The sequence below is a fragment of the Coturnix japonica genome, chromosome 6 (assembly GCF_001577835.2).
Source record: "Coturnix japonica isolate 7356 chromosome 6, Coturnix japonica 2.1, whole genome shotgun sequence".
NCBI lineage: Eukaryota > Metazoa > Chordata > Aves > Galliformes > Phasianidae > Coturnix > Coturnix japonica.
In genome coordinates, this window is record NC_029521.1 from 21681347 (window position 1) to 21700281 (window position 18935).

General features: G+C 39.2%; 1 protein-coding gene across 1 annotated transcript in view; it reads left to right on the forward strand.

The window, feature by feature from the left end:
* SORCS3 (sortilin related VPS10 domain containing receptor 3) overlaps positions 1-18935 on the forward strand; it is a 261834-nt gene that overhangs the window by 235817 nt on the left and 7082 nt on the right. The window contains exons 19-24 of the mRNA XM_015867276.2: positions 4472-4658; positions 7497-7630; positions 11531-11654; positions 14202-14314; positions 15877-16008; positions 17686-17785. Coding sequence (XP_015722762.1) covers positions 4472-4658; positions 7497-7630; positions 11531-11654; positions 14202-14314; positions 15877-16008; positions 17686-17785 — 790 coding nt within the window. The remainder of the gene's footprint in view (positions 1-4471; positions 4659-7496; positions 7631-11530; positions 11655-14201; positions 14315-15876; positions 16009-17685; positions 17786-18935) is intronic.

Consider the following 18935-nt stretch of genomic DNA (forward strand, 5'->3'; position numbering starts at 1 on the left):
AGTTGTCATCAAACTATCCCTCAGTAATTGGAAGAAATATTTTTTATGATTTCTTTATTAATTGAAATATTTATTATTGCAAACCTTACTGTCATGCAGGTTAATTCCTTCCTCGCTTCACTTCCTCTGCACAGTCTGCTGTGGGTTTTGTTGCTGCTGAGTCTTTCTCTGTGACCTCTGTTCAGCCCTTCTACTCCTCCAGACTAATCCTGACCAACAACTTTGTGTTTAGCCATCAGTTCCTTTCTATCTCCTAGAAAGACATGCACCCACAGTATACTGGTGTGAGTGACTGACCTTAACATCATCCAGTGATAAGATAATGTTTTACTATAGTTACTGGAAAATGATATTTCACAGGATTTGCAGATTCAATCTTAGTATTGTTCACAGTGTTAATTCAGGATATGTGTGGCACTGACAAAGAGATGCACTGACAGATGATCTTGCTTTGTTTTTAGAGGTGTGGGGACTTGAGTTGTATGTATTTGCAAAGAAACATGAGGAAATAGGAGCTTTATCTGCTTTTTGAGCTTCAGCACAAAGAGTTGAGACTGCCAGTATGATGTTAAGGAGTTGTGTTCTTGACCAGAGCTGTGAATTTATTTTTGTACTTGATCTTTCCTGTATATCCTCAGCTTCTCTCTGAAAGCCTGCCTCTCAAGCTTAAATGATTGTTTAGGTGGCAGCTCCAAATAGTGAACTGTTTGATTCTATTGTCTTCTGTTTATGCCATCACACAGCTTCCCTCTTTCAGTAATTACAAGCTGATGGCAAAGCTTGATAACAGGTTTGTAAATGCAAGTGAGCTGAGAAAGCAGGCAGTGACTATTCAAAGTACAAGTCTGAGCAAGTATTAGAGCTCTGAACATCTATTAGTAGTTTACTGAACCATGTTTATAGAAAAAGATAGTCACAGCTGTGCCATATTTTTTACACTGTTTGAGCTTCATTAGAGAAACACCTTTAGGTTCTGCAGAAATGAGATTGTGTGCTTCTAAATGCAATGGGAAAAAAAGTTTCCACCCAAGCCTCTTCTCTGCCTGCTTTGCTTTGTTTCTGATTCCAGTACTCTGCCTGCTATTCCCTGAGCTTTTCCTTTATGTGGGTTATTTGAGGTTTCATGATCGAAATATATATGTACACAGATGTGAAAACTTCTCCAGGGTGGTCATGTTGGGGTGATAACTTTGAAAGGCCATTACATGGTATTACTCTTCTCCACCTATTTCACTGCCATTTGCCTGCCCACTGATGCCTGCATGCAGAGCTCCAGTCTTTGTGACAGCCCTTAGCTCAGAGCTTTTGGTAGCTTACAGGGCTTAAAGCTATAAAACGTGCCTCTTGATTATATATAGAAAGCAATTAACTTTATCCATTTGAAATGTCTCCAACATCTTCTATTTTAATTTAAATTTATAAATTCTAGAATGTCTGACATTGTATGAGGGGCTAACACTTCTTTTATTATTTTATATACTGGATACAGAGGTGTGGAAAAGAGAAAGAAAAGATTAGTGTGATGGGCTGGCTTTTCATTGAAGGCCAAACACTCATAATTAGGTGGTTCTTAGCCACAAGAAGTCTCTTCCTATTTCTCTGCTTCAAACCTTCTCCTTTCAAACAGAATCAAATTGGAGAAGCAAGGAGAAAATAGAATTGTAAAGCAAGAGAGGAGAGCTCCTGTGATAGGTATAGGAGTGACAGCCCGAGGTCACCAGTGATGAATCCAGCCCAGATCTGACTTTTATCTTCTGTTCAGTGTCTTCCATATGAGATGAGCTTGTGGTCTTAGTGCATTCCCTTGAGAAGTAGTTTTGAAGGGCTTAACAAGCTGTGTGAGCATTTCTATCAAATAACTGCATATCCCAAGAGTGTAATTTTGTCCCTGTTAGAGACTTCTGTTGAATGACTTAAAAAGAAACCTCTCTATTGAAACAACGTTATTGGCTACTCAGTATTATAGATATAGGTTTTGCTGTTATTTCTGCTCTATTTCTGTTGTTTTTGTTTTTTTTTTTCTTTTAGTTTTCTACTATAACTTCAGTGTCCTAATAGGACAGAGGTGAAAATATATGGTTCCTAACAAAGTCAATAGAAATATTGCCCTAACCTGTGTGAAATGGGAGTGATGGAGAAAGAAAGAAGAGATATCTAGCACCTGTAATCAAATGCCCATATTTTGTAACCTACATAATAAGCTAGACTTTATGGATGTGTGCTTGAGAAATCCAGATATACTCTCAAGGCAGAACCATACCTGAAAATATCATTTCTCCAGCCTGATTTGTTAATGCAGGCAAGACAAAGTTTGTGGGGCACGCTGTGATCTCAAAGACCTACTGCAGTGTAGTCTGGTCTATAGTCTGTGTTCACAGAATCACAGAATCACAGCATTGTAGGGGTTGGAAGGGACTTCTAGAGATCATCGAGTCCAACCCGCCTGCCAATGCAGGTTCCAGAGTATAAGATCAGGTGCACTTTTGAAACTGGAATCAGTAGCAAAGCATTGCATCCTGCTTCTGCCAGGGCTGCCATTACTGTTTCTATAGAAAAAATCATTTATGACAGAGGGATTCACAGTCTGAATCTAGACTGAAAACTATGTGTTATTCCATACCCAGGTACTTGAAAAGTACCACTTAGTAGAAATCTGGTACTGTCAGATCTAAAACTCTTGGGGACTGTCACAATGTGATTGTCCTTGTCAGTATCTTCACTTCATCTAATCTGTACAGTTTTTGTAGGAAGCCTACTTGGGAAGATAGTGATAGGACACAGGGGAATGGTTTTAAGCTGAAGGAGGGAAGATTTAGGTTGGTTGTATGAGGGAAGTTCTTTACTTGGAAAGTGAAGTGCTGGCACAGGCTGCCCAGAGAGGCTGTGGATACTCCATCCCTGGAGGTGTTCAACCCAGGTTGGATGGGGCCCCAGGCAGCCTGGTCTAGTACCAGATCTGGAGGTTGGTGGCCCTGCCTGTGACAGGAGGGTTGGAACATCATGATACTTGGGGTCCCTTCCAGTTCAGCCATTCTGTGATTCTATGAAGCCGTGCTTTCTTTTGTGCAACTGGCCCTGAGACTTTTGTGAATTTTGAGTTCAGTGGTCTTTTCCAGCAAATGGAGGACTGTGCAGGGTCTGACCTGACCTGTTACTCTGCAGCTGATGAGTGAGAACTCATCATCAGTACAGCTGGGATCATCTCTAAAAGGTAGTGGCATCTTCTTCACCCATGGTAAATACAGTGGAACCCTTTTCCTGATAAATGATTTGAACTAATACAGCTTACATATATACAGAAAGCTGCACAGGTATTATCAGGGTGTAATTTTATTTCACTTTAGTAAATCACTGTTGTGGGCTTTAGATCTGTTTAAATTAGACTTGTTTTGTGTTACTTTTAGTCAGCTGAGAACAAATACATAGCAAGACTCCAAGAAGCTGAAATAACAGACACTTCTATAGTTCAACTACAGTGGTTTAAAAAGTAATTTAAACTAAAACAGTGCAGCTGCTTCTTCTAGACAATACCTGCAATGCTGGAATCTCTTGTCTGCTGTTCCCTCCTTCATTTAATAGCTGTCATTGACAATAATCTTAGTAGGGATTTTCTCATCATCTATTGCATTCTCCTGCGTATCGCCAGGCCTGATCTCTGGCATTAGATAACAGCTGTCAGTCATCTGTGTGGAACTCAACCTTTATAAATTCTTCCATCCAGACCTTAGGTGTCTAGCTGAAATTAGTTATCTAGGCTTTTTATCATAAGGGTACAGAGATGGATATTTGCAGAAGGTAGTTTGTGTCACCTGTCTTGGTTATCTTAGAATAGAATGTATTGGTCTCTTTCTTTTTTTTTTTTTTTTTTTTTTTTTTTTTTTTTTCCTTTTCCATAGACTATTCAGGAAGCCTGAAAACTAGGTTAGGCTGGACCTGAGTATGTCAGTATCATCAATTATTAACCTGTCTCTAAAATGTTCCCAAGGCTTCCATTTACTCCTGGGAATTGCATCTAGCAATTAACATATAGCCTCCCATCACTGTAGTGCCTCCCATCTTGCTGCTTCTGCCAAAAGTGCTTGTTGGATGTCACCCATTTAGCAAAGGGCTGTGCAAAGTCCTTGCCCTTTGCAGTGACACATAATCCCCAACCATGCATTGTACCAGAAGAATCAAATATGATCCCCTTGATATATACATCTTTGACATTCTACTTTCTCAAAATCTCTAAATCCAAGATGACAGAATAACAGCTGCAAATGTTCAGATACTCTAAGCATTAATAATAAGTAGTTAGCTGGCACTGATTTGAATCTGGCCCCTTTTGGATCTGGCAGGATGAAGCTTGACTTTTTAAGTAAAGTCATGAGTTTGTGTCCACACTGACGAAGTGGAGCTGAGCAGTGGGATAGAGGGTAATATAAATCACTCTTATCAGCCCAGTTCCCTAATCCAACTTTATTTGTTGCAGGGTGATCTCCAGAGGACTAATATTCAACTTGATTTTGGGGATGGCATCGCGGTATCCTATGCAAATTTCAGCCCTGTTGAGGATGGCATCCGGCATGTATATAAGAGTGCTGGAATCTTCCAGGTGACAGCATATGCAGAAAACAGCCTGGGCTCTGACACTGCTGTCCTCTTCCTGCACGTGGTTTGTAAGTACTTCCTCCTGCTAGATTCCTTGGGCAAAATCCTAGCCTCATTGAAAATCCCTGCAGCTTCAGTGGGGCCTAGGAATGCATACAACCCCACACATATATGCAATTTGTGGCTTATTTAATAAAGAGGAAGCATCTTTTAATGATAGTGTATTTACAGTCTGCACATGCAGAGAAAAGCTTAAGAAGGATTTTGAAAAGTTCAGAGGTGAAACAGCATATGAAACAAAATCCAGATATGTATTTTTAGCTTCTGATACCAAGAGGTTTAGATTAATCTAGTGCATTTTTACTCAGTATTTAGATGTTTTCAACACAGATATTAAATAAGACAGAAATCATTGTGATAAGTGTATTTCCTGGTATATGGATGTACTGAGAACTGCTGTGCTATTTGTTCGTGCTTCATGCATTTGACACACACTCCTGACTTTTTATTGCTGTTACAGAGATGAGTCCAATTTCTCTCCACCTGACACACAAGTAGAATTGTAGAGCCCCTGACTGACCTTTTCAAAGCATTCAAAAGGGAGGAGAGAACCCAGGATGAGACCAGGAGGGTCTCGGTTCTTTATTCTGTTATAAGACTGCTAGGTCTCTTGGAAAGGCAATTGAGTCTGTGTTCAGATGTACTTCTTTGGTTGTGGTCCTAATGGTGCACTCAGCCATGTCCATCTTTTTCCATAGCCTGTCAGAAAGTATTCTATTCTGCCAGTCTTGTGCTTGAGCTTTTCCACTGGAAACAAGTCAGATAATTCCAAAATGCAAGAACTATTTTCTTCTTTTAAATCTCAAGCTCCCTGTTTGAAAGAATAAATGTTCCTTGAAGCTTTTATTATGCTCATAATTCCCTCAAAGTCAATCATGGCTGCATTTTACAACCTGTTATTAGAGCATTAACTGTTTTTTCCTTCACCTTGGGCCATTAGCTGACAAAAGTGATGGTTACCTGGTAATAACAATGAACTTTGTAAGGATTATCTGATTTTTCTCCCAGGAACTGCTGTTCCATGCTGAGGATTTTAGAACAGAATGCAAAAGAGGGGCAATTGCTTGGCTTATTTGTGCCCTCTTCTCCCTCAGCTTCTCAGATCTCTCTCCATTGACTTTTTTAGACTTCTTAGATGGCCAGCTTGTTACTATTATCTCTAGAGAAGTATTTTCCAGACATTTACATTCACACTAACAGTGGGAATAAAGAAATTAAAATCCACATCTTAGTACTAGATTTTTAGTATGTTTTGATGTGCTTATCAATATTGGAGGTTTGCCCTTGAAGCTCAACTGTATGGACAACATAGCAGTTATATTAATCACCTTTAGTATAATGTTTGTCTGGTGCTGGAACTTTTTGCTTTAAAGGAAAAAAAAAAAAAAGAAAGAAAAAAGAGAGAGGTAGGAGCTCCTGAGCTTCAAGCAACAGTAGGTTTCTCTATGTCAGCCTTAACAGAGAGCATTCACCTTTTCACCTTTGTGGAATCTACTCATCCCCTCATTTAAAGGAAGGGAAGATTTTTCTTCTTAATTCCCTGTCAGGAAATATTTGGGGGAACCTGCTCTTCGTGGGAATCCTGTGTTCTTCCTATGGGCACATTTCAGAAATGACTTGCTGGTAGACCCATTAGGAAAAGGGGAAATAAACTGAGAGCCAAAACCTAGAATATGGTTCTGTCTTTGGAGCTCTGTGTTCTGGTGGTAAAAGAACAGCTCTTGCTTTGCAGAATTCTTGTCATCCAAGTAGGTGAATTAATTAATGTCCCCATTTCGTATTTGAAAAGCTGAGAGGCAATGTAACAGGATAATCTCAGTTAAAATCAGCAATTTTGTGCTTCCTCAACTTAATATTTTACATTAAAAACAAAAAAAAACAAAAAACTCCTTTCTTACTCATTCTTTCCTTTTCATAGTGATAATCTATCAGTTTGCTCTGTATTAAAAGGTACCATTCAAGAAGGGCTCAGTAATGCACCAGTTACCAACTGGAATTCAGTATAAGCAAAACTGGTGTATTTTATGAGAAGGAAGAAATTGAGATAGGAGGAAAAAACAAAAACCTTAGAATTATTTACACTTTTTGTTGGGGTTGGCAAGAGGAATTTTCTTCTTAATTCTGGACTTCTTGCACTGGACTCACTCTGGACATTTGGTCTTATTAGATATAATTTACGTTGATGTTTTTGAAAGCAAATTTGTAAAAAAACCTCTATACGCCAATGCACACATCTTTCAATTTGTTCCTGCCTTTCTTTGCTGGTGTTAACAGGCTTCCTATCAGCTATTCGAAGTAAGGCCAAAGTCAAAATAATACTAAGATTTACTATTGCTCAAAATCATAAAACTTTTTTTAGAATACTTTCTAAAGAGGAACTTGGAGGGCATATTTATTCAAGCCATAAACACCTCTTACATAATCAGTTTTAAGTCAACTTAGTTAACGTGTTTTGTCCACTAATCTTAGCTCTCTGGATAGATTTTCAACGAAACAATTTCTTTCTCTCTAGTGTCCTGTCATAGAATCATAGAATCTTTTGAGTTGGAAGGGACATTTAAAGGTCATTTGGTCCAATGCCCCTGCAGTGAACAGGGACATCTCCAACTCCATCAAGACTTCAATAGCAGCCTGCCCTATCCTGTGAGAAGCAAGTTCATTGTTCTCCCTTAGCCTGTATTTAGTATCTTTCACTTACTGGCTTCATAAATTCTCTTGTATGTCTATAACAGGGACTCACTGCTGACAGTAATTTGATTTGTTTAAGGGAAAAATCCTTGCTGTTTACAACTAAGCTGGGAAGATTTAACTCTGAGCCTTTAATAATCATCTGTCTCTTCCCTCAGGTCCAGTGGAGCATGTCCATCTGAGTGTCCCTTTTGTTGCAATCAAGAATAAGGATGTCAACATTACTGCAGTAGTTTGGCCCAGTCAAGCAGGCACACTTACCTACTTCTGGTGGTTTGGTAACAGCACCAAGGTACGGTTGCCCTTTGATTCACATTTATTTGCTAAGCTTGTACCAGGCAGGGAACTCCCTTAACCCCAATGAAAACTTCATGTCATTGCTTATTTTGTGTCATTTTCTTCTTTTTACTTTCTAAAAAATAGGTTGTCATTACTTTAAACTTCAGCTCTGTGTATCTTTTTCCCCCTCACTCACATTGCTCTTAGAAGTAGTTATTTTTTTTTTACATCTGGCTGTTATCTGCCCCACTGAGCTATGAAGACCACTGTTATTACCAGAGTTTGCTTGCAATGTAACTGAATTATATCTCTATGTATAGGATAACACTGGCTTTCAACACTGTTTAAAAACTGCCAGTGTTCAAATAACCATGGGTGTTTCCATTATGTACCAGAATGCTGTATATAACACTGCATTCCAACACAATACTTTAAAGCTGTTGGTGTTCAAACAGAATCACAGAAATAACCAGTTGCATCTAGAATTTCAAGTGAGAAGCTCAAGAAGCTCTGTTTGTGACTATTGTTCATAGGCTGGATATATACTGGAATAGATAGATAGAGAGGAGACTTTTTTATAGAGAATGTTGAAGTTGCTGGCAAAAAGTTACCAAGAAATACTTTTTCTATCAATAATTAAAGCACGTGAATCTACAAGTTGCGACTGTGGAGAGAGCAGAACTGCTTATTAGTGACAGATTTTGATGCAGGCTTCAGGTGTGAGACAGCTGACACAGGCACTATCCTCCATGAAAAACAGTGGCAGCACTGAATTGTACCGCCCCTATTTTTCAATTTAGTATCTGCTTTTACTTATGAAAAGCAGATTAAGTCATGCCATTTTCTACTATATTGAAAGCAATCTAAGTGTCATAGTTATTCTGCCACAACTTTTGTCCTTAATGTAGAAGAGTTTTTGAAATAGAAATTAGTATATAGAGAGAAAAACAGTTTTGTTTGCTAAAGATTTTCATCCATCTGTCGTGGTGTTTGGATCTGTCTTGTAAATAGGATCTGTTACTTAAACTATCTAGTTCAAATGTCAGTAGAATATAGACAGGTGTAGATGTGTCAATGATTTGGACATTGCTGTATGTGGAGCAGCTAAAATTTTAATTCCTTGGAGTGGTTTTATTGTTATTGAATTACATTGAGTTAGAGATCAGATGAGATGGTTCCTCTTATCTGCAGATAATCAAAGATCCAGAGCACCATTCATTCTTATTGTTCTCTCCAGCAACCTCATGTATTTCATTGTGCTGCTTAGCCACTGACAGTGTATAGCAATATGTGTAGATACAGCAGTAGCTGCTTTTTGATATATTTTTCTGCCCCCAGAACAGTAGTCTGAATCAAATCAAAACTCCTTCTGGGATGTTTGATATATGTCTCATGGACAAACTGTGGCACTTTTAGTACTGGTCAAATCTGGGCACACTGATTTGTTTGTGAACTGTGGGATGTGGTGTGTAATATTGTGCACAGTAACTATCTGGCATTGTTACACCCTGATAGCAACTTCTATGTCTGATCAGCCCATAGTCATCCCAAGCAGAACCATGTGTCTCGTGTCACTGCACATTCTCACAGAGGTATTCTGTGCTGCTACACAGGAAAATGATGTCTTACACTCCAATAGCCTGGCTGAGATCCTTCTGTTGCCCTCAACATCTTGCTGGAATCATTGTACTGAATTTCTACTGTACTAATTTTTGCAGTATACCCAAAGGCCAATTTGCTTGGATTAACACAGGTCCAGTTTGATAAATGGTTCCAGCTGTCTAATAGGTTGAGCAAATGAACCTTAAACTACTTGATTTAATTTAGAGTTGATTTCCAGGTCTTGGTGCCGGAATTAAAATTAAGGAGTTGGCTGAATGTTAAAACTCCATGATGGAGGTGAAATCAGCCATGATAATGGAATGTCCTGCATGCACACGCACACAAAAGGGAAATAGTAATTTTAAAGACCAGATTGGTTCCTCTTATCTGCCTTTGCACATAATCATACCCTGTAACCTCCAAGTATATTGCTAATATCACTGCATTTTAATTTAGGACTATTCTGCTTGCCCAGGATGTGCATCTTAGTATATGTTAGCTGCAACTCCAGGGCTATCCCAGGCTGCCATCCTTGAGTTCCCAGATATCAGACAGGCTTTTCTTCTGTTGCTTTTTTAGGTAATGAATGAGAGGGTCAAAAGTAGGTGGCATTCTACAGGTGAAAAATCTCTTTGCCAGCCTGGGCTTATGCCAGTGAAAACTGATATGTCTATGAAAATGACATGTATATCCATTGTTTTGAAATGTAGGCAAATTATCAGTCTGATGGGATTAAGTGTTAGAGCTGGAAAGTGAATGTTTAGGATATTTTTCTTTGGAAACAAACTATCAGTTTGGAGAGGGAACAGCTGTAATGGCACAATTGTTTTATCTGTGCTCTTAGACCTCTAAGTGCTTTTGCAAAGGAGAATGTATCACTGTTTCTATTGTAATGGTTTAATCCAAACCAAGAGACTTGTCAATAGACCAACTGTCAGCTCAAAGGAGCTATTAGGGCAAGACCTTTGATTTTCAATAAATGAATCTCTTTCCTAAATGTGGTGCACTTTTCTCGATGTGTATCAGTGTAAGAATTTCCTGTGCAAAGGGGAGAGCTGTAATGCTATCAGGAATGTATTTGAGAAGATGTAGTAAAGTCAGACTTCTCAGCCACAGTTTGGAACTAGCCAAATGCTGCTCAACTTTATTCTGGAAGCCATCCAGCTGTGTTCAGATAGTAGTGTCTATAGGAGTTACGCCAGGTCTTAACATAACTTGCTAGTTTTATAACTGAAGCTGACTTTTGCCTTACAGACTTGAAACATGGGCAAGACAATATTTGTTGTCATTGTACTGTCCTGATCAAAGCTGCTCTGAGATAGATGCATGGATTTGCACTTATAAGTGAGAGCAAACCTTGCTGAGCTGCTTGAGACCTTGAGGTTTTGGGGAGCCCCTCATGCATCCAAAGATGGCTTCGGACAGGGTTACTGGCCACATCCTCACCTCAAGTGACTGCATGGTGGCACCTCCAAACCACAGTGGTGTGGTCTCCCTGTCCAGTTATTTTCTTAAGCAGGTGTTGTGGGACTAGCAAGAGTTGAATATTAGGACAGTTCTCTTATCAGAAAGAGTGTTAAGGCATTGGAACAGGAAGCTCAGGGAAGTGGTGGAGTTCCCATCCCTGGAGGTGTTTAGGAACTGTGGAGATTTGGCATTTAGGGGACATGGTTTAGTGGACAAAGTGGTGATGAGTTGATGGCAGGACTTTATGATCTTGGGTTTTTTTTTCCATTCTTAGTAATACTATAATTATCTGAGTGGTCATAGTGCTGACAGGATGATGGTTGGACATGATTTTAGAGGTCAAAAGCTTTATATGATTCTGTGATTCTAAAGAGTGGGGTTGGTCCTGAATCTGACAAATAGGAGTTGTTTGCAAAAGTATTCTGTGTCTGGATTACAGTCAAGTACTGATTTGAGTTGGACCTTCTGTTTTGGACAGCAGAGAAAGCAACTATGCTGAGTGTTCATGCTTGCATGTTTACAGCTCTGCATTCTGCAGCATTAATTCTGCAGTCACTGACTGTGTTCTGCTGAGGTATTCATACCATAATGAGTTGCAGTTCAGTGGAAATAATTTTCAGGAGGAATTTAGTGAAGTGAGAGTAAGCTTAGCCTGTGGAATGGTCTCAGTGGGTGGTGTTTGGATCACATGCTTTTTGAACTTAGCAGAACATGCAGAGCTGTGCACCCCGTATCAGCCAGGGGTAAAAGGATACTTTGGCCTGGTGGATTATTCAGCTGACTGTTGTACTTGAGTTAATTGCATCCTGATTTTGATATTGTTGTCATTGTTTCCCCTTTGCAGCCCCTCATCACTCTGGAGAGCAGCATCTCCTACATCTTCAGTGAGGAGGGGATGAACACTGTCACTGTGCAGGTTGCTGCAGGCAACACCCTCATTCAAGACACCAAGGAGATTGCAGTACACGGTAACTTCATCCACTTACAGTAACATCAGGGAGCATATAGAAGTGAAGAACAGGCAGTTGTCATTGAGACAAAATGAACTCTGAACTCCCTGTTGCCTGGAGGGACCTACAAAGTAAAATGTTTGTTAACTGTGAACAAAGTGGATCAGATTTATTATAATTTGTGAAGTGGGCTGTATACAGCCAGGATTTCTTTTCACATAGTCGTTGCATAAAGGTGAAGAGTTTGGAAGAAATGGGACAGAAATGGCTCTCTTGTTGGTATTTCTGCCCATATTCCATACCACAGTGGGACTTTCACTGTGTGTTCACTGGGCTTCTCTATGCATCACATTTGGTATGTTTGTGCTGTACCTGTACATAGAAGAATTTTCTCCTAGGCTAGCCTTCATTCTACTTACCTAGTTTTTGGCATCCAGCATTCAAGGACAAGCTTCTCTCTAGGCAGCAAGTTTTATTGAGAAGGTCCCAGAAGATCCATAATGTGTTTCTCACTCTATTTCAAAATGCCCTGTAAGAAATTTTGCTGTACTCTGTAAAATACTCAAAGCTTTGGACTTTATCACAGAGTAATTCCTGCAGTTGGAACACCCAAACAGTTCTGTACACAAGGTTATGTTGTAAACTGAGCTGTCTGAAGGAAGGTGTCCTTCTGTGATTCTGTGATTCCTGAACCCAAATCTGGTGATTGGTTCAAGTCCAAATATGTAAACAAGAGACATCTTTGGTAAACATGTGCTCTGGTAAAGTTACATTACCAGTTCTAATCTGTGCCCTATGTTTAATTATTATGGCTCTAAGTGTGAGTTCACTCTTTGTGGTGTTAGCAGTGGAGGAGATTTATTGAGGGTTTTCAACAATTGTAGCTAAGAGTGCAGAATTTAGTAAAATAATACTAATAAATTGGATGTTTTACTGCATTCAAATATCAAAAGCTTTATACATCAGGCTCTGGATTATGCCTTCAGAAAGAACATGAGAGAGATTGCCTACTCTTCTATGCTTGTGTTATTAAAAAATACATTGCAGTGTCTAAAAAGAAGAACAGAATTTGCAAAAGATGCAAACAAATGCTGTGCTGGCACATCCCTTCTATTCTGTGGATTTCTCATTTATACACTTGCTGGTTTAGCTTGATCTAAAACTGATACCTTCTTAAAATGAGTAATGGTACTTATTTAAGTGGCTGGAAGATCAGGTGCTTCAAGGTGTGACGTAGCACATCTCTAGAAACAGGAAGGACAGTCTTCTTCCCTGAGAATCCATATCTGAGTGTGATTCCCATCCTGAACTTGTGTCTCCCACTCTCCTAAATTCATTGTGTGTGTTTGTCATAAATGTTAGGCATGGACTGTAGTGACACCAGAGGGGTGAGATGGAGTAGGAAAAGATTTTAAATTGGTCTAAATTTGAAGTCTAGGAAGTTTTTCTTCCTCCTGCAATCAGTCAATTAGGAAGTAATTTCAAAGCATTTCATGAATAGCCGTCGCTTGATTACCCTGTCATTAGCACCACTGGGCTCTGATTTGTTGGGGAATTAACCGTTCGTGGCTTCCCTCCAGGAGAGCAAACAGATAATGCCTGCTTTTGAAAACATATTACTTACAGTATGTGTTTTCTCTGCAGACCATAGTGCATGTAATTACATAGACTTTCTAAATTTCAGGCAGATGCTGTCTTATTTACTAGCTAACTTTCTTGTAAGCAGAACAAGAAATTGAGTGGCAAAATTACTTGGGCTTGGGTGGCCTAAGGCTGACATGAAAGGAAGGCATCATCCTATTTCCCTTGTATTTTACTTCAGTTTCTTCTGGGAAAAGCCACAAGCTGGCATTAGAACAAGATTTCCTTTTTAAGTTATTTGCAAGTTTTCTGCCCTGCTTGGTGTTAGCCAGGCTCTTCTCTTCCATCACTCTTTCATCTCTCTTTTGTTTTAAGTCACTTTAATACAAGGACTGATCTAAAAGTAATGCCTTCTATTTCATTTTGTTGGCCTGTAGTGTCAGATGTGGATATTGGTGGTACACCCACAGGGGTTGAACCTTCCATCAATGTTCTGTTACGTGTTGGTATGTGATGGCAGTGGAAGGACAGACAATGGTGTCTGACGTGCAAGTGCTTAAGAAGTAACGGCGTGTTACTGAATTCCTCAGTGCATCAAAATAAGCACCCACTGGCATTTACCAATGCTTGCTGGACATTTATTGGGACCAAACAGTGAATGTGAGAATGGTGAGGGAGTGGGTGCAGTGTTTCAGCAGTGAAAACAGTGACAGTGGGTCACATCCACTGTGCAGATTTTCTATGAGCACAGCATTCAGACTCTTGTTCATTGCTGATAAAAATGTCCAGCTAATCATCATGACTGTGTTGAAATACAGTGTTTTGTAGCTGAGAATTTGCTATATCAAATAGTGTTACTGGGTTCTTTGTATCTGTTGTAGTTTCCATGGAAATAAATAGAGGACATTACTGAATCCCCACTTTTGGCTTTTTCCTAAGTGCTACCCATTTAATCTTCTCATCCATACTGTTCTTCTATTCCAGAGTATTTCCAATCTCAGCTCCTCTCATTTTCTCCTAACTTGGACTACCACAACCCTGACATCCCTGAGTGGAGACAAGATATTGGCAAAGTCATCAGGAGAGCTTTAGCACAGGTGCGCTTCTGTTTCCACCTCTTCTGCCTGATGTAGACTAGGCTGGTAAAGTATGCAGACTTTTTCAACATACTAGCTTAAAAGAGTGGGAAGAATGCAGTAATGAAGCTATCATTTAAAATAGACTGCTTCTTAATATGCTGAATCTTTTTATAGAGGCAAACTATATTGGGAGTTCTGTGGAAATATTGTAATTACTTTTATTAATGTTTCTATGGCATTTTTTCAGCTTTTAATATCCCTGAGGACTTTAAAAATTCCTGATTATAATAGCATTGCTATTATTCTTATTTTGCCAAAACCGATGTTACAAGTTGCACTGGTTTTGCTGCAAACATTTGGGTAGTGTTTCTGTGTGCAGGTTGACAGGTGATCCACTCCATCCCAGAAGACAGACAGATGTAGTAATGTTAGGTGTGTGAGGATATTTTTATCTATTCCTAATACTCAGTCTTCCAGCGGAACTAAGTGTAGCAACCAGTGAATGTTATAAAGGTCTATTCCCTTTCCAACTGGGGCAGAAAATGAAGATTCAGAAGGAAAATAAACTTACCTCTTAAAAACACAGGGCAAAGAGAAGCTGCCAGGAGTGGAAGATACTGAATCTTCCTTTGGGATTAATTAGAATATGTAAACTAGTTCTCGAATTCTTGCAGGAAAGCGGACAGAATAATTTATGGTATCAAATAGCCAGGGATTTTGTGTGAAACCAAGAAATAGATTTGAGCAAGCCTTTGTGTTTTTTACTTTATACCAAAAATATATCTTTCTTTTTTGTTTTGTTTTTTTTTTCTTCAGCTACATCTGCTCTTAGAAATGGTGACTGATTATTTTTATGAGGAAAGTGCATTCCTGCTCAGCTTTCCTCATCTGCAGCCTACTCGAAATTCACAGTTTATGAGAGTTTCCTTGATTGTTTTCCCACCCTGAGAAAACACTTACTTCATTTGTTTTAGCTGGTCTTCTCTTGTAATGCATTCAAGTCAAGTTTGCAGAAAGAATAAATGAGTTATATTGTAATAACAGTAGCCTAAACAATAGAAAGCACATAGAAATGTTTGTTTATATAGTGCTTTTTGACTGTTTGGCTGCAACTTACAATCTGTTCTTATAGAACAAACCACTAGGAATAGGCTGCCCCATTGATGTGTTTCGTTTGCTTTATATTTAGCAAGTAATTTTCATCTTATATCTCCATTAGCTGCATGCTTATCTGTCTCCTTGACTCTCTGGATCTGACTTTGGATTATTCTTTTGTATCGAGGGACTACATGGAAATTTCAGATATGAACAGATCATAGGTTTTTACTTTGAACACTGGGTTGTGATCTTCAGGCACATGAATGTTGTCAACACTACATTTACTTCTAAAAATGACAGAGTGCATCATTATCAGAACCTCTACTTAAAGACTCACTCAGTGGGTACAACAGTTCATGAGGGCTTCAACAGCTATAGCAGAACTGACAAATTACAGTTTGATGGGAGTGTAGTATCCCATAGTGAATGGAAACATCAGCAGTAGAAGAGCAACTAGAGACCACCTTTCTACCTTTTTTAAGGTGACTGGTATTCCTGATGAACAAATCTTGGTAGCTGTATTTCCTGGGTTGCCTACTTCTGCTGAGCTCTTTGTGCTACCCCGTAAAAACTCAACAGAGAGGAGGAAAAGCAGCGAAGCTGATCTGGAGCAGGTAAGGAAAAAAGGATTTACACATCATTTATTCCCATTGTAACATTCACAGTTGTATCCCTTAACCTTTTCAGTACTGGAAATGGCTTGCAATAAGTGTGATGTAACTGGATGCACTTTGAACTGTGGAAGTATAGTTTATGCTGTTAAAGAGAATGACTTTCACAGGGAAAATTGGCTTCCCAAGCTCCTCACCAAGGTGTGTCACAGTTGACCAGCAGTGGTTCAACCTAGATCAGTAGTGTGCCCTCATTACAGTAGTTATGGCCAAAGGAACCTTGAATATGTACTCCCTCCACTCCTTGGAGAAATGCTAATAGACAAAGGCCAAAGCAGCAACATAATATACTTAGGTTTACTAAAAATAAATCAAGCTCTTCAGCTCATATATCACAGATACAAGATCTCTTTATTCTGAAGCAGCACATGGTGTGTGCAAACTGTATTTGAAAGTTTCAATATCCATCCATTTAGATAAATAGGTAATTACAGTGATGAATAGCTGAAGTGATATACAGGCAAGGGAAGAGCTAGGAACAAGAGCACTAGTCTGCTGAAGCTTTTTATTTTTGCTGGAATTACCAAGTGATTACATCAAGCAAAAGAAATGAAAGCAAAGGAGTGAAGTAGTGCTGAAAAAGCTGCTTTGCTTTAGCTAATATTACTGTATGTACCATTCCCACTGTGGGAGCTATGGGTGAGTCCATCTGAAAGCGCCAAAGGGAGAAACTCTTCTGTGATCAAACACTGAATCACTCAAAGGATTCCTGAATTCCGTGGAAGTTGTTTTCACCCGCTGAGCAATGTTAGCCCATTCGGGGTGGTATGTTTTTGTAGAAAGCAGAACTCTTAACACTTCTAATTGTGTGCAAAGGAGAGGCACCTAGTTGTCCATGAGCTGTAGGTCTAGTGGTCTAACTTTATTTGACAGTATATTCAGTTGTACTTTGGAAGCTGTTAACATCTCCTACTTGTGGAAGTCTTCCCCTACCATCAGAATTACTAGGTGGAGACCAGGCACTAACAAGCTCAGGCTCCAGTTGACATGAAAAATGTATGCTGTGAGGCAGTCAAATAATACATCCTAACTGGCTTGCTGAGTTGTGAATAGCCTGCATTTCAAGGCCCCTCATCTAAATGAAGGAGAAATATAGCAAGTTTGATATCACTGTATAGCAACATACCAACATTGTATTTGAACAGGAGCTATGTGACTAGGCTTGTCCTGGATCAAAGGGAGCAATGAGTTGTTACTAGGTTGGACTGCCTAGTTCAGTTCCATCACCAACTAATGAGAATATCTCAGTAATTAGTGTGTTAGATCAAACTCACAGGATGTAGTAGAGGATGAGGAGATCCTTAATTTCTCTTCCACACCACATTCCCATTTTTTTGCCTTGTATTCCCAGGAGAATTATAATAGCACTCTGTGCTTCAAAAGCATCTGTCCTTTAGGGAGACTTGAATTCAGTAACACTCAGTTCCTTCTGAAGCATGTGCATTTCTCTCTTCACTTCCCCAGTTTTCTCGCATCCCTTTCTCTTCCCTGCTTTCTTCCTTCTCTTCCTGAAGACAGTAAGAGATATATGTAGCCTACAAATGGTGACTAACATTCCTAAACAGTCTCCTCAGCTGGTTCTCTTCTGTATTGTAACTGTATTTGTTACTATTTTCTCAGGTTGTTGAAATCCTTTTCAACGCTCTCAATCAGAACCTGGTCCAGTTTGAACTGAAACCTGGTGTTGAAGTCATTGTGTATGTCACTCAGTTAACATTAGGTGAGTGTGGAGTAAAAGGCACAACTGCGGTTCTTTTGAGGATTCATACAGCTGCAGGTGAATGGACTTAAACTGTAGTGCTCGACAGTTTGGTGTATGTTACCGGGTTACTTAGGGCTTGTTGTTAATGATCTTCTATTAAACTTGCATGGGGCACCTGTAGAATGAAGTGGGAGTATTCTTACTAACTCTCATAGATTGTATCATTGTTGTAGAGGGTTTGTTAATGTTATGACTAGCCAAGAAGATTTATGTATGCTACAGTCATGAAAAGATCTATATCCAAATATTAACTTACACAAATCACTGTTTCACTCTTGCCTATCTCCATTTTCACATAATAGCAAGTAGTTGCTTTAAAATTCATCATCGCAGTTGCTTTAGACTGCCCTGGTTTGAAGCTGTCAGCTACAGCTGAGAATTTTGGCCAGCCTAGAATGAAGCTCTTGGTTATTGCTGAGACAGTGATGGCTGTGGAGGAGATGAAGGATTTATTTTGCCTTTGCTTTTTATGGGTGATAGCCTCTCTGAAAAAGTGAGATTCATGTCCTGGGATAAAGCATGTTAGCTTCCTTTTACTAGAGACTCTCAGAGAGCCAAGACTTGGGCAAAACCAAGGCTCATATTCTGTCCAGCAGATAACGCCTTTGTACCTTTGCTTTCTGATTGTTGTTTGGAGGTGAGAGTCAGACCTTAAGAGAATTAGTCTGAAAGGAATTAATTTATGAAAGAGAATGAGATCCAAATTTCTGCAGTCTTCAGGTTTGTTTCTGGGTATGTTCTAGTAAGCACCATAAGTGGGAGTGCTGCATCTGCTTTTTTTTTTCATGAGTATTCCTGTACAGTTGGGGGTTTTTTTTTGTGTTGAGTGAAATAAGAGTCAGCTATTTTCCAAGAAAGAGTTCATAGAAGAGGTGGAAGCAGAATACTAGTAGGATCAGGCTCCTAAATGTGCAAAGTTGCAACTGGAACCAGAGGATTATTTGCAGAGAATTTGTCCCCATTATCTTAAGTGACAGAATAAGAACAGAGAATAATAGAGAGAGAAAAAGAAAAAAAAGAAAAAAAGAAAAAGAAGGAAAAAGAAGTACCAAATAATATTTATGCAGTGAGAAATGTTCAGATGCTACTTACAATCATTTGCACATTG